Genomic DNA, 18709 nt, shown 5'->3' with positions numbered 1-18709 from the left:
GCTTGCATGGGCCACCTGGGCTTGCATGGGGATACTCGAGCTTGCACAGGGCCACCTAGGCTTGCATGGTCCATCTGGGCTTGTGTGGGGCCACCTGGGCTTGTGTGGGGCCACCTGAATTTACATGGGGCCACCTGAGCTTGCACAGAGCTGTGCATCAACCCCAACCACCCCCTTGGTGACATCTCCTCCAATGTCCCTTACCTGGTGCTTGGCGGGCAGGGACCCCCCACGCTTGTACCAGGTGACAGTGGCCTGTCCCTGCCCGGCCACCACACAGTTGAGGTCCAGGCTCTGTCCCTCAGCCACGGTGGACGAGGACGCCTCAATGCGAACGGGGACACCTGAAGCTGGTGGCCCTGGAGGGGAGAGGACAGATCTGTGACCACCTGTCTGGGACCAGCACATCCCCCCCTGATGCCACCATGCCTAGTCTCACCATAGGATGATCCAGCTGCGGCCACGACGGTGACAATGACAGAGGCCTCCCGTACACTGGTCCCTGATGTCACCCGGCACACGTACTCCCCTGAATCAGCTGCTGTGACGTGGGGGACACGGAGCCGGGACCCCAAAACCTGGAGTTGGGGACAGACGTGGGTGTCACATGGCAGAGGACAGGGCAGGATTTGGGGACACACGTGTGGGTGTCACATGGTGGGGGACAGGGCAGGATTTGGGGTGACACTCCCCTCTGCACCCTACCTGGTGGCCGGCGGGCAGGGAGCCACCGCGCTTGTACCAGGTGACAGTGGCAGGGCCCGATCCTGCCACCAGGCAGTTGAGGTCCAGGCTCTGCCCCTCGGTGACAGACGGGGATGAGGACTCAATGCGCACGGGTGGTGCTGACCCTGCGGGGGGTGAAACGAGGGGGGAACACGCACAGGTGGGCTTGTGGCTTCCCCTGAAACTGTCCCCAGACCCCACTGGTGTCCCCTGCCTGCCTCACCTGCCACCACGGCCACCTGGATGGCAGCGCGGGCCGTGCCAGTGGCGCTGGTGCCCACGCAGAGGTAGACGCCGGCGTCAGCCGCGGTGACAGTGGGGAGCAGCAGCGTGGCAATGTCACCGTCCTCTGTGCGGGCCTGAGCACCAGGGAGGGCATCAGAGGTGCCCACTGTGCCCCCCCAAGGCAGTACCCATGGGTACTGGCCACCCTCCCCAACTCACCTGGGGTGGTAGGGTCCCCCCCTGCTTCTCCCAGGTGAGGGTGGCGGGGGGTGACCCTGAGACGCGGCAGTAGAGCCGCACCGTGGAGCCCTCTGTCACCTCTGTCCTCTCTGGGCTCACCTGCACCCGTGGGGCACCAGGGGCTGTGGGGACAGGGTGGTATCAGGGGGACATGGGGGACATGGGGTTGATGGGGACAAGAGAGATGATGGAGGTGATGGGGATGTTGGGGACAATGGGGACAATGCAGACGATGGGGCAATGGAAATGATGGGGACAATGGAGATAATGGAAGTGATGGGGATGTTGGGGGCAATGGGGATGATGGGGACAATGCAGACAATGGGGACAATGGAGGTGATGGGGATGATGGGAGTGATAAGGATGGTGGGACGATGGGACAGTGCAGATAATTGGGGTGATGGGGTTAATGGGGAAATGGAGAGGAGGATGATAGGGACAATGAAGACAATGCAGATGATGGGAACAATAGTGATGATGGGAATGATGCAGACAACGGGGGAGATAGGGACAATGAAGGATGATTGGGACAATGAGGGTGACAGGGATGGTGGGAGTGTTGGAGACAACCAGGGTGGCAGGGATGAAGGGGATGATGGGGACAATGGGATGATGGGGATAAACGATGGGGACTGTGGGGACAATAAGGATTACTGGGATGATGGAGATGGAGATGATGGAGATGGAGATGACGGGGATAGAGATGATGGGGATGGACAATGAGCACAGGGATGACCATGATGATGGAGGTGATGGGGATGGACAATGGGGACCATGGGGATGACAGGGATGACAGAGATGATAGAGATGATGGGGACAAACAATTAGGACAACAGGGACCACGGGGACAATGAGGATGACCGGGATGACGGAGATGATGGGGACAGGGATGGACAATGGGGATGACAGATGACTGGGATGATGATGATGGAGATGATGGAAATGGGAATGATGGGGATGGACAATGGGCACCATGGGGATGACAGGAATGATGGAGATGACAGGAACAGAGATGATGGGGATGGACAATGGGGCTCACGGGGACAACAGGGATGACCGAGATGATGGGGATGGGCATGGACAACAGGACCCATGGGGACCACGGGGGTGACAGGACTAACCAGGAGGTGGGAGGAGGCTCACCTTGCACATGGAGGAAGGCCCTGGCCGTGTGCTGCCCACCGCTGCTGCGCGCCCGGCACTCGTAGTGTCCCTCGTCCCCGGGCTCGACGGCCCCGAACCGCAGCGTGTCCCCCTGCACCACGGCCCGTGGGGGCAGCGTGCCTGGGGGGGGGAACACACACAGCCGGGGTCACCCCGGGTCCCCATGTCCCCAAGGCTGTCTCCGGTGTCCCCCACCCCACCCCCAGACCTACCAAGCCACTCGAGGGTGGGTGGGGGGCTGCCGGTGCCCACGCAGCGGAACTCGGCCGGTTGCCCCGGTGCCACGCTCAGCTGTGCCGGCTCCACGGCGGCGGTGGGGGCGGCGGCGGTGACAGCTGCGGTGACACCCGGTGGGGTGGGGGGGGGCTCAGGGCTGGCTGGCCCCCTCAGTGGCACTGACCCCCCGCCCCCACCGTGGCACTGAACCCCTGTGGCCGTGGGAAGCGGGGGCAGCGCGGTGCGGCCAGCGGTGGGTGCGCGGTGGAGCCCCAGCATGCAGTGGGTGCAGGGGGGGTGGGGGTGTGGATGCCCCCCCCATCCATCTTCCCTGGACCCCCCCCAACTGGGGACCTACCTGGTCTGTGCCCCTCCATGAACTCAACGGGGCCGTAAAACATCTGAGTCTTCGAGGGGGCTGCGGGAGGGCAAGGGGCTCAGGGGAGCAGGCCCAGCACCCCCAGCCTCTGAGCGCTGAGTGTGCCCGTCACCAGGGTGTCTGGGCAGGGAGTGTGCCCATCACCCCAGCAACTGGGTGCCAGGGGTGTCCAACACCCTGGCATCTGGTTGCCAAGTGAGACCATCCCCCCAGTATTTGGGCACCAAGTGAGACCATCACCCCAGCATCTGGGCACCAGTGTGCCCATCACCCTGGTGTCTGGGCACTGAGCGTGCCCACCACTCCAGCATCTGGGTGGCAGATGTGCCCATCACCCTGGCATCTGGGCGGTGAGCCAGCCCACTGCCCCAGCATCTGGACACCAAGTGTGCCCATCACCCCGGTGTCTGCTTGCCAAATGTGCCTGTCAACCCAGCATCTGGGCATTGAGTGTGCCCATTGCCCCAGCATCTGGTTGCCCACCCCACCCAGCACCCCAGCCTCTTGGCACCAAGTGTGCCCATCACCCTGGCATCTGGTTGTCCACTCTTCCCCTCATCCCAGTGTCCAGATGCCCATCCTGCCCACCACCCCAGCATCTGGCTGCCCACCCTGGTGTCTGGTTGCCCATCACCCCATGCCCAGGTGCCCACCCTGCCCATCACCCCAGCATCTGGTTGCCCACCCTGGCATCTCGTTGCCCCCCCTACCCATCACCCCATGCCCAGTTGCCCATCCCGCCCATCACCCCAGCATCTGGTTGTCCACCCTGGCATCCAGTTGCCTCCCCTGCCCATCACCCCATGCTTGGTGGCCCACCCCACCCATCACCCCCTGCCCAGGTGCCCACCCTGCACGTAGAGCGTGGCGGTGCCCTCGTCCATGTCCAACATGTTGGAGCCGGTGCAGATGTAGACGCCGGCGTCCTGGGGCCGCACGCGGCGCAGGGTCAGGATCCCGTTGAAGTCGACAGCGCCGGGCGGCAGGGACCCGTGGTGCTGCCGCGTCCACACCAGCGTGTAGGCTGGGGACTGGGGGGATCAGCAGGCCTGAGCCCTCGGGGATGGCCACGGGGACACGGGGGGGCAGGGCTGCAGGCCCAGCTGGGCACCCGTGGAGAAGCCGTGACCCTGTGACCTGGATGTCCCCATGGGCACCCAAAAGTGTCCCTTAGCTCTGTGAGACCCGATGGACACCCAGAGTGTCTCTGTGGCCTGGATGTGCCCACAGTCACACAGCAGTGTCTCCGTGCCCTGGATGTCCCCATGGGTACCCTCAGGTGTCCCTGTGATCTGGATGTCCCCATGGGCACCCTCAGGTGTCCCTGTGACCTAGATGTCTCCATGGGCACGCAGGGGTGTCTCCGTGCCCTGGATGTCCCCATGGGCATCCAGAGGTGTCCCCATGCCCCCACCATGCTCTGTGCCCCAGGCTGACCTTGCTCTTGGCCGTGCAGACGAAGGTGACATCAGTCCCAGGTTTCACCCGCTGCACCCGTTTCTCCTCCACGGTGACAGTGATGGGCTTGTCAGGGGTCTCTGCACCAAGACAGGAGAGCTGAGCCACGCTCCTCCCCCTCTGTCCCCAAGTGCCCCTAGCAACCCACTGGTGACCATGACCTGCTGGTGACCATGACCTACCAGTGACAATGACCTCGGCGCGGCTCGCGTTGCTGTGCCGGAGGTTGCGGCAGGAGCAGATGTAGACGCCGGCTTCGGAGGGCTGGATGTTGGGGAAGTGCAGCTCCTCACCTAGGATGGGGACACTCAGGTGACACCCCACCTCCCGTCCCCCACGGGGACACCCCGGTGTCCTCCTCCCCGAGCCACCCCGTACCTTGGTGGCGGCTCTGGGCGCCCTCGGGGAGGGGTCGCCCGTCCTCTCGTGCCCAGTGGTAATAGAGGGGGGGGGTCTCCCGTGGCCTGGCACCGCAGGGTGACAGCGCTGCCCTGCGCCACCGCCGTGCGCGGCGGGTGGACACGGACGGCCAGCGGCACCGGGGACCCCGTGGGGACACAGCCCTGCCCACGGGACGTGGGGTCACCCGTGTAGCCCGGAGCGCAGCTGGGGGGACAGAGAGGGGGAGTGTTGGGAGGGGGGGGTATGTGGAGGAGGGGATATGGGAGGGGCAGAAATGGGGTGAGCTCATGGGGGGGGTATATCGGGATGGTATGTGGGGGTGCAGATACTGGGGTGAGTCCATGGGGTGGGTGATTGGGGTATATACTGGGGTGCGGACACTGGGGTGGGTATATGGGGGGGTATATTGGGGTGGGTATGTCAGGGGTATGTTGGGGTGCAGATATTGGGGTGAATTCATGGGGACCGCTGTATAAGGGGGGGTATACTGGGGTGCAGATACTGGGGTGGGTATGTGGGGGCCTATATTGGGGTGCAGATACTGGGGTAGGTTAAGTCAGGGGTATATTGGGGTGCAGATATTGGGGTGAGTTCATGGGGACCGCCGTATAAGGGGGGTATACTGGGGTGCAGATACTGGGGTGGGTATGTGGGGGGGTATATTGAGGTGCAGATACTGGGGTAAGTTAAGTCACGGGTATACTGGGGTGCAGATATTAGGGTAGGTATGTGGAGGGGTATATTGGGGTGAGTCCATAGGGTGGGCATATGGCGGGGGGACACTGGGGTGCAGACATTGGGGTGGGTATGTGGAGCGGTATATTGGGGTGCAGATATTGGGGTGAGTTCATGGGGACGGCTGTATCAGGGGGGTGTATTGGGGTGCAGATATTTGGGTGAGCCCAAGGGGGTGCATGTATGGGGGGGTATATTGGGGTGTAAATATTGGTGAGCCTGTTGGTGTGGGTATATTGGGGTAGATGTATCAGGGTGAGCCCACTGGGGTGGATATATTGGAGAGGATACTGGGGTACAGATAATGGGGTGAGCCCATGGGGGTGGGTATTCCCGGGGGGGGATATATATGGGGGCTCCCTATAGCAGGGTGAGCCCATTAGGGTGATCATATCAGGGTGGGTGTATTGGGGTGCAGATATTGGGGGGCATATATGGGGGTGAGCATATTGGGGGGGGCATGTTGGGATGGGTATGGGGGTGGTTTATCGGGGTTAACATTGGGGTGGGTGTATCAGGGTGGGTATGGTAGGGGGGTATACTGAGATGAGCATATCGGGGGTCATATATGGGGGTGACCCCCATCAGCGTGGGTATATTGGGGTGCAGATACTGGGGTGAGCCCTCTAAGGTGAGTCTTTCAGGGTGGGTATATCGAGGTGAGTGTATTGGGGCAGGGGGAAAGGGTAAGCACATTGGGTGGGTCTATCAGCGGGTGCCCACCAGGGTGGGTATATGGGGGTGGGTACATCAGGGTAAGCACATCTGGGGGGAGCGGGTTGAAGTGGGTGTAAGGGTGAGAGTACCAGGGTGGGTTTATGGGGGTGGGTGGTATTTGGAGATGGATATTTGGGGTGGGTATTTGGAGGTGGTGGGTATTTGGGGTGGGTATTTGGGGGTGGGTATAGGTGGATGGGTACATGGGGTGGGCATTGGGGGGTAGGTATTGGGGGTGGGTATAGGGAAGTGGGAATTAGGGAGTGGGTATATGGGGTGGGTACAGGGGGGTGGGTGCTGGGGTTCCAGCCTCACCGCTCGCAGTACTGCCCGGTGTACCCTGGCTCACAGGCAGTGCAGCGGTACCCGCCACCCCCCAGACTCTCACAAGTCCTGGAGAACCTGTGGGGACAGGACGAGGTGGGGACACGTCCCCTCCCTGGCACCTCCCACCTCCCCCACCCCGGCACCCCCTCCCTGGCACCAGCACTCACTGGTTTTCGGGGTAGGGGAGGGGACAGGCACAGGGCTGGCAGTCCTCGGGGGTCCCGGCAGTGGCGTCCCCGTAGAACCCGGGGGCACACTGGTCACAGAAGTCCCCTGCTGTGTTGTGCAAGCACCCCTGGGGGACACACACATGTGAGCCGGGGGGGTGAGGGGTGGGAGGAGACCCCGGCCCCCCCTGGAGGTGTCCCTTACGGAGCAGAGGCCGCTCTCGGGGTGGCAGCTCTCGGAATGGCCGTTGCACTCGCAGAGCTCACAGTGGCCCAGGTACAAACCCCCCCCTGTGCGGGTGTACCCGGGGGCACAGTCCTGTGGGGGGGAAAAAACAGGGGGCGTCAGTGCTGTGACTCCCCCAGAATAATGTTGGGTGATCGGGGGTGATCGGGGGTGAGGGGGGAAGGGGGGTCTGAGGGGAGGTGGGGGGTGATGGGGGTTATTGTGGGGGCTGAAGGGGGTGATGTGGGATGGGTGGGGGTAAGTGGGGTGAGTAGGGTGAGGGGGGTGATGGGGATGGGGGGTGGGAGATGGGGGGTGATGAGGGGTTATGGGCGTGATGGGGGTGACGATGGGGGTGATGAGAAGGGGTGATGAGGGGATGATGAGGGGATGATGAGGAGGGTGATGAGGGGGGCAATGAGGGTGATGGGGGGGGTGATGAGGAGGGTGATGAGGGGGGTGAGGAGGGGGGTAATGAGGGGGGTCTCACCTGGCAGGACAGGCCATGGTAGCCGGGGGGGCAGCGACATTCCTCCACCTCCAGGGCGGGGGGCAGGCCGGGCTGGGGGGGCACGGCGGTTTCCATGGTGACGTCGGCGATGGTGGCGGCGGCCGGGGCGCTGGAGTAGGTGGCTCGGATGAGGATCTCGTCCAGGTCGGCCAAAGCCATCAGGAGATGCTCCCGGGTGGCCGGCTGCCCGTCCGGCCGCTGCCAGTATTGCTGGGGACAGAGGGAGGGGTTAAGGTGGGGGGAACACCCTGGGAACACTGGGGACAAAAGCCACCTGCCCCCCCTCCTACCTCCCGAAAAATGATCTCGAAGGTCTTGGGTGTCCCCGGGGGCAGGTCAGGCTGGTAGGCCACCAGCGTGATGTCGTTGCCCTGAGGAGATGGAGGGGGTCAAGGGGGGAGTTCTGGTGTCACCCTGTCCCCCTCTGTCCCCCACCCTGTCCCGTCCCCCCCAGTACCGTGATCTGGATGTCGGCGTCAGGCAGGGGGGCTCCCTGCCTCCCCGGGGTGTAGGACAGGGTGTAGCGGAGGCGCCCACCGTAGGAGCCCACCTGTGTGGGGAGATGGATGGGATTGGGGTGGGGATGGGGGTGGGATTGGGGTGGGGATGGGGGTGGCATTAGCATTGGGATGGGGATACGATTGGGATAGATAGGGAATGGGGATTGGATGGGGTGGGGCAGGAGGGGGTAGGGTGGTATAGGGTGGGGACGGGGACGGAATAGGGATGTGATGGGATTAGGGTGGGGATGGAATAGGGATGGGGACAAGGATAGGATGGGGATAGGGATGCAGTTGGGATTAGGATGGGGATGGGATTGAGATGGGGATGGGATTAGGATGAGGATAAGTAGAGATACAGAATGAGGACAGGGTGGGGATGGGAAGCAGAAGGGGAAGGGGATGAGTTTGGAATGGGACGGGGATAGGGAAAGGATGGGAAAGGGAACAGGGAAAAGCAGGAAAAAGGAAGAAGATGGGGAAGGGAATAGGGCAGGAATAGGGATGGGGAAGGAGAAGAGGATGGAGATGTGATGGGAGAAGGAAAAGCAAAAAGTAGGATAAAGGAAAAGGCAGGACACAGGGGGCTGTGCCCACCTGCCCTGCCAGAGCACCCAGGGGTGCCCAGGAGTGGGTGCAGGTGGTGCCAGGCTGGGTGCTCCCACGGGCACCCCTGTCCCGGGGAGACACCCCCCCACTTACCTTGTCCCCCTGGTAGGGGGGTGGCAGCTGCCAGTAGTAGGAGTCGGGGGGCAAGTCCCCGAAGCGGCGGTAGCTGAGGTGGGGCTGGGAGGGTCCCGGGGGTCCCAGCTCCACCTCCAGCCCGGAGCTCACCCGGGTGCTGCGCTGCCGGTTCACCAGGGAGAAGCCCTGGGGGTCCCCGGGGGTGAAGGGGGTCTGGACCTGGGGGTGGGGGGGGTGAGTGGGGTATATTGAGAGGGGGGATGTGTATGGGGTGAGTCTATCAGGGTGGGTGCATTGGGGTGCAGATATGGGGGTGAGCACATGGGGGCGGGATATTGGGGGGGATATCATGGGGGATATGGAGGGGGTATATAATGGGGGTTAGTGGGGGATATATTGGGGGGCCATATGGGGTGGGATATTGGGGAGATACTAGAGGGGATATGGGGGGCATATTGGAAGGATATTGGAGGGAACATAATGGAGGATATTGGGGGGGTACTAGAGGGGGATATTGGGGGGGATATTGGGGGTATATGGGGGGGGTATTGGGGGGATATAGGGGAGGATATTGGGGGAGGATATTGGAGGGATATTGGGGGCTATACTGGGGGGTATATTGGGTGATATATTGGGGGGATATTGGGGTGAACACTGTGGTCACCCCATTGGGGTAGGTATAGCAGGGTGGGTAAGGTGGGGCTCGAGCAAGGGGAGCATATTGGGGGTGGGGGGGGCACATATATGGGGTTAACCCCTCAGGGCGGGTATACTGGGGGGGCTATACTGGGGGGGCATATACTGAGGTGGGGCCCCCAGGGGTGTGCGGGGTTGGGGGGGACACATCAGGGGACACTGACGGTGCCGCGGGCGTAGGCGGAGCTGGAGCAGAGCTGCACGATGCCCATGCAGAAGCAGGACAGGCAGCCACCCGGCTCGGTGGCACTCAGGTGGAAGTGGTGGGGACGGCAGGTGGCACAGTGGGGACCCTCCACGTTGGCCTGGGGGGGACACACACGGGGTGGGTGACACCGCTGTGTTCCCCTCCTCGTGCTTTGGGGACACTCCGGGGGGACATACAGGCTGGGTGACAGTGAGTGGTACTGCTGTGTCCACTCCCCAGGCTTGGGGACACACTCAGGGTGGGTGACACCACTGTGTCCCCCTGCCCACACTCTGGGGACAATCTGGGGACACACACAGGGTGGGTGACACTGCTGTGTCCCCCTCCCGAGGCTTTGGGGGGACACACAGGGTAGGTGACTTGCTGTATTCCCCTCCTCGTACTTTGGGGACACTCCAGGGGGGAAACAAACAGGCTGGGTGACAGTGGGTGACACCACTGTGTCCACTCCACAGGCTTTGGGGACAGTCTGGGGACATATACAGGATGGGTGACACCACTGTGTCCCCCTGCCCACACTTTGGGGACAGTCTGGGGACACACACTGGGTGGGTGACACTGCTGTGTCCCACTCCCCAGGCTTTGGGGACACACTGGGGACACGCACAGGGTGGGTGACACCGCTGTGTCCCCTCCCCAGGCTTTGGGGACACTCTGGGGACATGCACAGGGTGGGTGACACCGCTGTGTCCCCTCCCCAGGCTTTGGGGACACTCTGGGGACACACAAGCCTCACCTTGCAGCGGCACTGCCCGCTGGCATCACAGCCCTCGCCCACACTGCCACGTGGATCACACTGGCACTGCCCAACGGGGACACCTGGCACTGGGGGACACACACAGAGGTTAGGCAGGACCCCCCAGTGCCACCACTGTGGGGGACACTGCCCGGTTCCCTCCCTGGGACACTCACCTCGGCAGGGCTCTCCCCGCAGAGGGTCCCCCACATACCCCGGCGAGCACCTATTGGGGGGGGACACCAAAAATGACATGAAGGGCGGGGTTGTACCCCAAAACCAGCCCCCACCCCCCTCTCGGGTCCCTTGTCACCTCTCACAGAGGCGCCCGCTGTGCCCCGGGGCGCAGGCGCTGCAGGTGGGCTGCCCGTCCCTGTCCTCGAAGCAGCTCTTGGTCACCCTGTGGAGGGGACAAAGGGCATGGGTGACACCTCAGCAGTGTCCCCAGGGGCGTAGGGGACAAGGGGGTGGCTCCTACTGGTTGTCATCGTGGGGTCCGTGGCAGGGACAGGGCTGGCAGTCACCCGGGGTGCCCCGGGTGGCATCGCCGTAGTAGCCAGGTTGGCACTTGTCACATTGGGGACCCTCGGTGTGGTCCCGGCAGCCCTGCAAAGGAGAGGGAGTGACAGCGTTGGTGTCACTGCCGTGGGGGTCCCTGGGGTGTCCTCTTGCTGTCCCCAGCTCACCTGGCAGATGCCAGTCTCGGGGTGGCACTCGCTGGCGTGGCCGTGGCACTGGCAGGGCTCGCAGGTCCCCAGGTAGAGCCCGGTGCCGCTGCGCGTGTAGCCGGTGTCACAGTCCTGTGGAGGGGACACGGGGACAGGCGGGTTGGGGCCAGCACTCGGCGTCCCTCAGGCTGGGTGAGGGGACACCTGAGGGAGTCTCACCTGGCAGGAGGCCCCGCGGTACCCGGCGGGGCAGGCACAATCCTCCACCTCCACCGCTGGCGGGCGGCCGGTGGCGTGTGGCACCGCCACGTCCAGAGTGACATCAGCCAGCCTGGGAGACAAGAGGACACGTCCCCACTGCCCTGCCCGTGTCCCCCAGCCCGTGTCCAACGTCCCATGTTCCCATACCTGCTCTCCTCAGGCTGGTCTGAGTAGGACGCCCGGATCATGAGCAGGTCGATGTCAGCCAAGGCCATCAGCAGGTGCTCGCGGGTGGCATCGCGCCCGTCCGCCCGGCGCCAGGCACTCTGCGGGCACAGAGCGGTGACCGCGGTGTCCCCAGCCCCTCCCCAGGATGGGGAACACCCCAACACCCTCCCCCCTCAGGTCCTCACCTCGCGGAAGGGCACGGTGATGGTGGTGGGGACGCCGCTGGGGACGCTGGCCCCGCTGAGGTGCTCCAGCAAGATGCCGTTGCCCTGCAGCAGCACGTCGGGCTGGGGGGACAGGGCCTGGGCACCTGCCCCTGCCCGGTGTGTCACCCGGTACCGCAGCTCCCCGCCGTACGATGTCACCTGCCGGGGTGCACATGGCAAAGCTCAGCCAGGCATGGCAACCCTGGCTGTGTCCCCCCATGGCTGTCCCCAGCGCTGTCACCTTGTCCCCGGTGAAGGGCGCGGGCAGCACCCAGTAGTAGACGTCGCGGGGCAGCGCAGGGAAGGTGTCGAAGAGCAGCTCCCGCGGGGAGGAGAAGCGGGCACCGGTGCCCACCGAGTGGGTGCCCGCCAGGTTGGCCAAGCCCAGAGGGGGAGAGTCCTCAGCTGTCAGCTGGACCTGCAGGGACAGCAGGGAGGGCTGGTGGGGACACGGCAGGGCAGGACAGGGCATGGCACTACACGGCAGTGCGTGGCACAGCACGGCACTAATGGCACTACAGAGCATGGCACAACATGACATGGGACAGCACGACATGGTACAGCACGGCATGGTGGGGCATGGCACAGCACTGCATGGCATGGCACGGGACAGCATGGCACTACGTGGCCCAACCTAGCGTTACATCACATGGCATGGCACCAGAGGCACAACAAGCCACAGCATGGCCCAGCATGGCACTACATGGCCCCGCATGACATACATCCTGTGGCACAGTGCTCCATGGCACAACATGGCCCAGCATGGCACTGCGCCACATGGCATGGCCCAGCATGGCCCTCCGTGGCACCACCCGTCCCAGAGGCCACGGTACCTGGTGGCGGCTCCAGGCGGAGCTGGCGCAGTGCCGGGAGACGCCCATGCAGAAGCAGGGCAGGCAGCCCGCGGGGTTGGCCGCGCTCAGGTGGAAGGTGCCCGCGGCGCAGGAGTCACACAGGCGGCCACGCACGTTGGGCTGGGGACAGGGACAGGGTGACATGGCACAGCTGGCCATGCACGTTGGGCTGGGGACAGGGGCAGGGACTGGGGGGGTCATGGGGGGATTGTGGAGGGGTCACTGGGAGGGTGATGGGAGGGGATGATGGGAGGTAACACGGGGGGAGGGTGACCCAGGGGGTGATGGGGGGTCATGGGGAGGGGTTATGGGAGGGCATGGGGAGGGTCATCTGGGGTCAATGCGGGGGGAAGGCTTGGGGGTCAGGGAAAGGGCTATGGGGGGGGCACAGGGAAGGTCACCAGGGGTCATGGGAGGCTTCAAGGAAGGGGGGGACACCAGGTGCTGGTGGGGACACACTGGGTGCTGTGGGGAGGGTTCACACCAGGAGCTGTAGGGGTCACACCTGGTGCTATGGGGGGACACTGTGGGTACTGTGGGGGGGTCACACGAGGTGCTGAGGGGCCATGACCACTCACCCCCCCTCCCCTGCCCTGTCCCCACCTTGCAGTGGCAGGTGCCACCAGCTGCATCCTTGCCCCCGCGGGCGTCACACTTGATGAGCTCCTGGCCTGCAGGCAGAGAGGGTGAGGGTGGGGGGCACCCATGGTTGGGGGGTGGGGGGCACCCCCCAACCAGCCCCCCCCACTCACCAATTGGAGTGCACTTGCCACCAGGCTGGACAGGGTCTCCCTCATAGCCTGGAGCGCACCTATGGGGATGGGAGGGTGATGGGTGAAGGGTCCTGTGGGTTAGGGGGAGCCCATGGATGGGGGGTTCCCATGGGTGGGGGTGACTGAGGGACCCCCCACCTCTCGCAGCGTCGTCCGGCGTAACCGGGCGCGCAGGCGTCACAGGTGGCCTGGCCATCCGTGTCCAGGAAGCACGACTCCGAAAACCTGTGGGTGACAACCCGGGTGACACCCCAGGGGTGGTGGCATTTTGGGGAGGGGGGGTGTCCCCTGGGATCGGCACCTACCTGCGAGACGGCTCGGTGTAGGGACAGGGACACGGGTGGCAGGCGGTGGCCGTGCCCTTGGTGGCATCGCCGAAGAAGCCGGGTTTGCACTTCTCACACTGGGGACCCTCCGTGTTGTGCTGGCAGTTCTGGAGGGGACATGGGACACGTGGTGTGGTGACATATCACCATATCCCCTTGTCACCCTTGTCACCTCTGTCACGCCCCCCTCCTTACCAGGCAGTGCCCAAAAACGGGGTCACAGGTGCTGGAGTGGCCATGGCAGCCGCAGCCAGAGCAGGTCCCCAGGTAGGGTCCCTTTGTCACCCGCTCGAAGCGGGTGGCACAGCGCTGGCACGACAGCCCCGAGTAGCCCACGGGGCACCTGGGGACACAGCGGTGTGATGGTGGCATGGTGGTGGTGGTGGCACCCCGCCCACCACCCCGCTGCCAGCAGTCACCTGCACTCCTCGACATCCCCAGCTGGCCCCAGGCCGGTGTCACCAGGGCTGGTGACATCCATGGCCACGTCGCTGAGCCCCACGCTGGCCATGCGCCCGTCGTACACTGCCCGGATGAAGATGCTCTCCAGGTCCTGCAGCACCAGTAGCAGCAGCTCCCGGCTCACTGGGCCACCCTCCTCGTCCTCCCAGTGGTCCTGCCAGGATGGTGGCACCAGGGTCACTCCAAGGCTGCCATCACCCACCCGCCACCGCTGGCATCACCAGCATCACCCATCACCCACCCACCACCACCAGCATCACCCACCTATCACCCAGCACCATCACCCCACCATCCTTGCCACTGCCATCCCCACCTATCACCACTGCCATCAGCATCACCATGAGCATCATCCACCCACAACCTTCAGCCCACCATTACCACCATTGCCACCACCACCATCACCCACCACCACCATCACTTATCCATCACCACCACCATCACCGCACACCTACCACCACTGCCATCACCACCATCACACCATCAGCACCGCCCACTACCACCATCACCCACCCACTACAACGACCACCCATCAACCTCCCACAATCACTGCCATCACCTCCCACCTCCACCATCACCCCCCACCGCTGCCATTACCACCACTTCACCCCAACCCCCACCACCATCATCACCTTCCCATCATCACTGCTATCACCCACCACCATCACTGTCCCACCACCACCACCACCATCCCTCTATCATCACCCATCACCTCCCACTACCATTGCCATAACCCACCAGCACCACCATCACTGTCCCACCACTACCATCACTACCACCTCCTGCCATTCCCCCCTGCCCAGCTCCCACCCACCTCGGTGAAGGGCACGTGCCGCCGGTTGAGGACATCAGGCCGGGTGGCCCCACCACGTGCCTGCAGCTGCCGCCCGTGGCCCCTCAGCACCACGTCGGGGTGGGCGGTGGGCTCGGGGGGTCCCCGTCCCAGCCGGTACCGCACCCCATAGCTCAGTGCTCCCCCGTAGGCGTCCACCTGCCACCAGGAGTAGAAGACATCAGCACCCACGCTGGCCCTGCCCCCAGCCCTGTCCCCACCCCACTGTCACCTTGTCCCCAAGGAAAGTGTCCGGCAGTGCCCAGAAGGCGTCGAGGGCCAGGAAGCGTCGGGACAGGTCCAGGAGCTGAAACTCCTCAGCACCCACGTCCACGTGCAGCTGGGTGGCTGAGAGCACCGGCGAGGACGGCGCCGCCGGCACCGTCACGTTGACGCCTGCGGGGAAGACGCTCAGGCCCCCGCCCTGTCCCTTGTCCCCGTCCCCTGGTCCCCATCACTCACCCTTGAGGTCGTGGGGCCGGTCGAAGCGCAGGTGCAGGCGGTGGCGGTGGCGGGAGGTGGCGCGGCAGGACGTGGTGACACCGAAGCAGAAGCAGGGCAGGCAGCGGGATGTCCCCGTCACCTGGAAGTGGCCCTCTGGGCATGGCCCTGCGGATGACAGGGGGTGACAGTGAGTGATGACACCACGGGGGGTGGGGATGGGGGCGCTGGGGGCTTCCCTGTGTGGGTGACAATTGGTGACAGTGGATGATGACACCATGGGGGGGTTGGGAAGGGGAGGGTGGGGGGAGATTGACCAGGGTGGGTGCCAACATCGTCGGATGGGTGGAGAGCTGGGGTCTCACTAGGGTGGGTGACGGTGGGTGATGACACCACGGGGGAGACTGGGGGGCTCACCAGGGCGGGTGACAGTGAGGATGCTGTCAGGGATGCCGAACACCATGCCCAGGGTGTTGATGGCCTCACAGGTGTAGGCGCCCTGGTCGGCTTCTCTCACGTCCCGGATGGTCAGGGTGCCCTGTCCTGCCTCGCTCACGATCGACACCCTGCGCAGCACCGTGGTACCTGCACCCACCCCAGCACCCACACCCCAGCACCCAGCACCCACCCCCACCCCCACACCAGTACCCACCCCCACCCCCACACTAGTACCCACCCCAGCACTCACCCCAACACCCACACCCCAGCACCCAGCACAACACCCACACCCCAGCACCCACCCCCACCCCCACACCAGTACCCACCCCCACCCCCACACCAGTACCCACCCCAGCACTCACCCCAACACCCACACCCCAGCACCCAGGACACCCAGCCCCGCTGCAGACCCTGCTTCTGCCCAGGCCCTGCCCCCCTACAGCCCCGGCTGGTCCATGGCTCCGCCCCCTTGCTGGGAGCCCCGCCCACAAAGCTCTACCCACCACAGACCCCTCCCATCTCCAGAGACCTCCCCCCTGGGAGTATCCCCGCCCCCAAGACAAGCCCCTCCCACCAATACAGACCCCGCCCCCAAGCACAAGCCCCACCCCTCAAGCCCCGCCCTCCATTGGCCCCATCCCGAGCACAAGCCCCGCCCACCTCAGGCCACACCCCAAGCTCAAGCCCCTCCCCCTTTTCCCAAGCCCCACCCTCGACCCCCATGGCCAGGTCCATTCATCCCTTAGACCCTGCCCCATCGTGCCCCACCCCATTTAGCCCCGCCCCTCGAGGCCCCGCCCCCACCTGTGGCTGCTGGGGGTGTGTCCCCAGTTGAGGCGCCAGGTGACAATGGGGGTGGGGACACCGGTGGCCACACAGGTGAAAGTGACAGTCTCACCCGGCACCGCCTGCACCGACTCCCGGGGGAGCGTCACCACCTGTGGGGGCACTGCCAGCCCCCCCTGTCACACCACGGGGACAGCGACACTGCCAGCCCCCCCTGTCACACCACGGGGACAGCGACACTGCCAGCCCCCCCCGTCACACCATGGGGACAGGGACACTGCCAGCCCCCCCCGTCACACCATGGGGACAGGGACACCACACAGGGACACACACTGCTTGGGGACGGGGACACCAGCATGGAACCCAGCACTGCATGGTGGCACCAGGGCCCCGGAGTGGCACTGCCTGGGGACACGGTCACCAGTGCAGAGTCCTTGTCATAGCCTGGTCAGAGGGTCCCAGCCCAGCCCCAGCATCCCTGGATACAACATCCCCAACACGGTGCCCCTCATCCCCAGCACAGAATCGTCCCCAAACCTCAGCCACACTACAAGGCCCCAGCGCAGCCTGGAGGGCGCCACGTTCCCACCCTTAGCTGAGGTGTCCCCTGCTCTGCCCAAGGTGTCCCTCAGTGTCACTCACCGCAGCCGATCTCGTCGGAGCGGTCGGGGCAGTCGGGCTCCCGGTCGCACTGGTAACTGGCGCGGATGCAGCTCCCACTGCCCACACACCGGAACTCGGCCGGCCCGCAGGCTGCATCTGGAGCTTTGGTGGCTGCCAGGGGGTGACATGGTGTCAGGCAGGGACAGGAGGGTGTCCCCACCCCCTGTCCCCAAAGCCCACCCTCCCCACTCACGGCAGCCGGCCTCATCGGAGCCATCGCCGCAGTCGTTCTCGCCGTCGCAGCGCCAGAGCTTGAGGGCACAGTGCCCGTTGCCGCACTTGAACTCGTTGGGTTCACAGGGTGAGGGGGTACCTGGGGTGGGGGGTGGTCAGCACCCATCAGGTGGGGTCCAGAGCAACCACCCACAGCGATCAGCTGGCCACCAGATAAGTTGACACATGACAACTGGCCACCGGACAACTGGCCACCCACAACTGGCCACTGATAACTGGCCATCATCAACAGGTAGTTGTGGGGGGCCAGATAGCGGTGGCCAGTTATCAGTGGCCAGGTGTTGATGGCCACTTATTGATGGCCAGTTGTCAGTGGCCAGTTGATGGTGGCCAGTTATGGGTGGCCAGTTGACGGTGGCCAGATGGCGGTGGCCAGCTGTCCCCTCCCCAGTACCCCCCTCACCACAGGCCTCCTCGTCGCTGCCGTCGGCGCAGTCGGTCTCGCCGTCGCACAGGTAGTCACGGGGCAGGCAGTGCCCATCAGCACAGGCAACTTCACCCGCCCGGCACCCCCCGGTGGGGGACTGGGGGGGGCGGGGGGTGAGGGGCCGGCGTTGGGGGGCGGTGGTGGCAGCAGGGGCTGTGCTGGGCTGGCGGGTGGTGGTGGGACGGGCTGTGGTGGGGGGCGTCCGCGTCGGGGAGTCTGTGGGGACAGGGGGGGTTAGGGGAGAAAAAGGGGGAGGGGGGTGAGGGGGTCATAGGGGGTAGGAGGGGAAAGTGGGGAGAAATGGGGGGCAGGGGAGAGAAATGGGGTAACATGAGGAGAATGGGAGGTTATGGGGGGGGGTTATAGGGGAGGAAATGGTTTGGGGGTGCATGGGTGGGAAATGGGGGTGTTTGGAGGGGAAGGGAGGGTATGGGGGGGGAATGTGGGGTTTTGGGGGGACAGGAAGGGTGTGGGGGGGTATATAGGGGGGAATGGAGGAAATAGAGGGTGCAGGGGGAGTTTTGAGGGGAAGTGGGGGAAAATGGGGGCCAGGGGGCGCTATGGGGGTGTTATAGGGGGAAATGGGGGGGGTGGATAGGTTATGGGGGGTTAAAAGGGGGAGTGAGGGAAATGAGGGTGCAAGGCCATTGTGGAATGAACTGTAGGGAACCGGGAGGGCTATGGGGCCTTGTAGGGGGAAATGGGGGGGTGGGAGGGGTGATGGGGTAAAATGGGGGAATTGGGGGATACAAGGTGGAAAGGGGGGAAATAGGGGTGCAGGGGTGTTTATGGAGGGGGTCACAGGGGGGAAACGGGAATGGGGGTTACGAGGGGGTTATAGCAGGAAAATGAGGCT

General features: G+C 64.4%; 1 protein-coding gene across 1 annotated transcript in view; it reads right to left on the bottom strand.

Moving 5' to 3' along the window:
• Positions 1-18709, bottom strand: part of HSPG2 (heparan sulfate proteoglycan 2) — a 55345-nt gene that overhangs the window by 17553 nt on the left and 19083 nt on the right. The window contains 45 exon segments of the mRNA XM_051637685.1: positions 205-359; positions 440-578; positions 706-851; positions 950-1085; positions 1171-1313; positions 2335-2475; positions 2568-2690; positions 2930-2989; positions 3801-3981; positions 4388-4488; positions 4591-4701; positions 4787-4859; positions 4861-5014; positions 6578-6664; positions 6757-6884; positions 6962-7075; positions 7473-7703; positions 7784-7864; positions 7951-8043; positions 8696-8896; positions 9538-9678; positions 10318-10406; positions 10494-10543; positions 10631-10717; positions 10796-10923; positions 11004-11117; positions 11205-11316; positions 11394-11512; positions 11600-11779; positions 11862-12038; positions 12454-12594; positions 13078-13145; positions 13227-13285; positions 13386-13472; positions 13553-13680; positions 13769-13916; positions 13993-14189; positions 14847-15023; positions 15097-15260; positions 15327-15473; positions 15723-15871; positions 16548-16692; positions 17172-17303; positions 17386-17505; positions 17830-18069. Coding sequence (XP_051493645.1) covers positions 205-359; positions 440-578; positions 706-851; positions 950-1085; positions 1171-1313; positions 2335-2475; positions 2568-2690; positions 2930-2989; positions 3801-3981; positions 4388-4488; positions 4591-4701; positions 4787-4859; positions 4861-5014; positions 6578-6664; positions 6757-6884; positions 6962-7075; positions 7473-7703; positions 7784-7864; positions 7951-8043; positions 8696-8896; positions 9538-9678; positions 10318-10406; positions 10494-10543; positions 10631-10717; positions 10796-10923; positions 11004-11117; positions 11205-11316; positions 11394-11512; positions 11600-11779; positions 11862-12038; positions 12454-12594; positions 13078-13145; positions 13227-13285; positions 13386-13472; positions 13553-13680; positions 13769-13916; positions 13993-14189; positions 14847-15023; positions 15097-15260; positions 15327-15473; positions 15723-15871; positions 16548-16692; positions 17172-17303; positions 17386-17505; positions 17830-18069 — 5897 coding nt within the window.

Source organism: Apus apus, chromosome 20, assembly GCF_020740795.1.
Source record: "Apus apus isolate bApuApu2 chromosome 20, bApuApu2.pri.cur, whole genome shotgun sequence".
NCBI classification, from domain to species: Eukaryota; Metazoa; Chordata; class Aves; order Apodiformes; family Apodidae; genus Apus; species Apus apus.
Note: the sequence above shows the minus strand (reverse complement) of the source record. Positions and strands in the feature narration are given on the sequence as shown.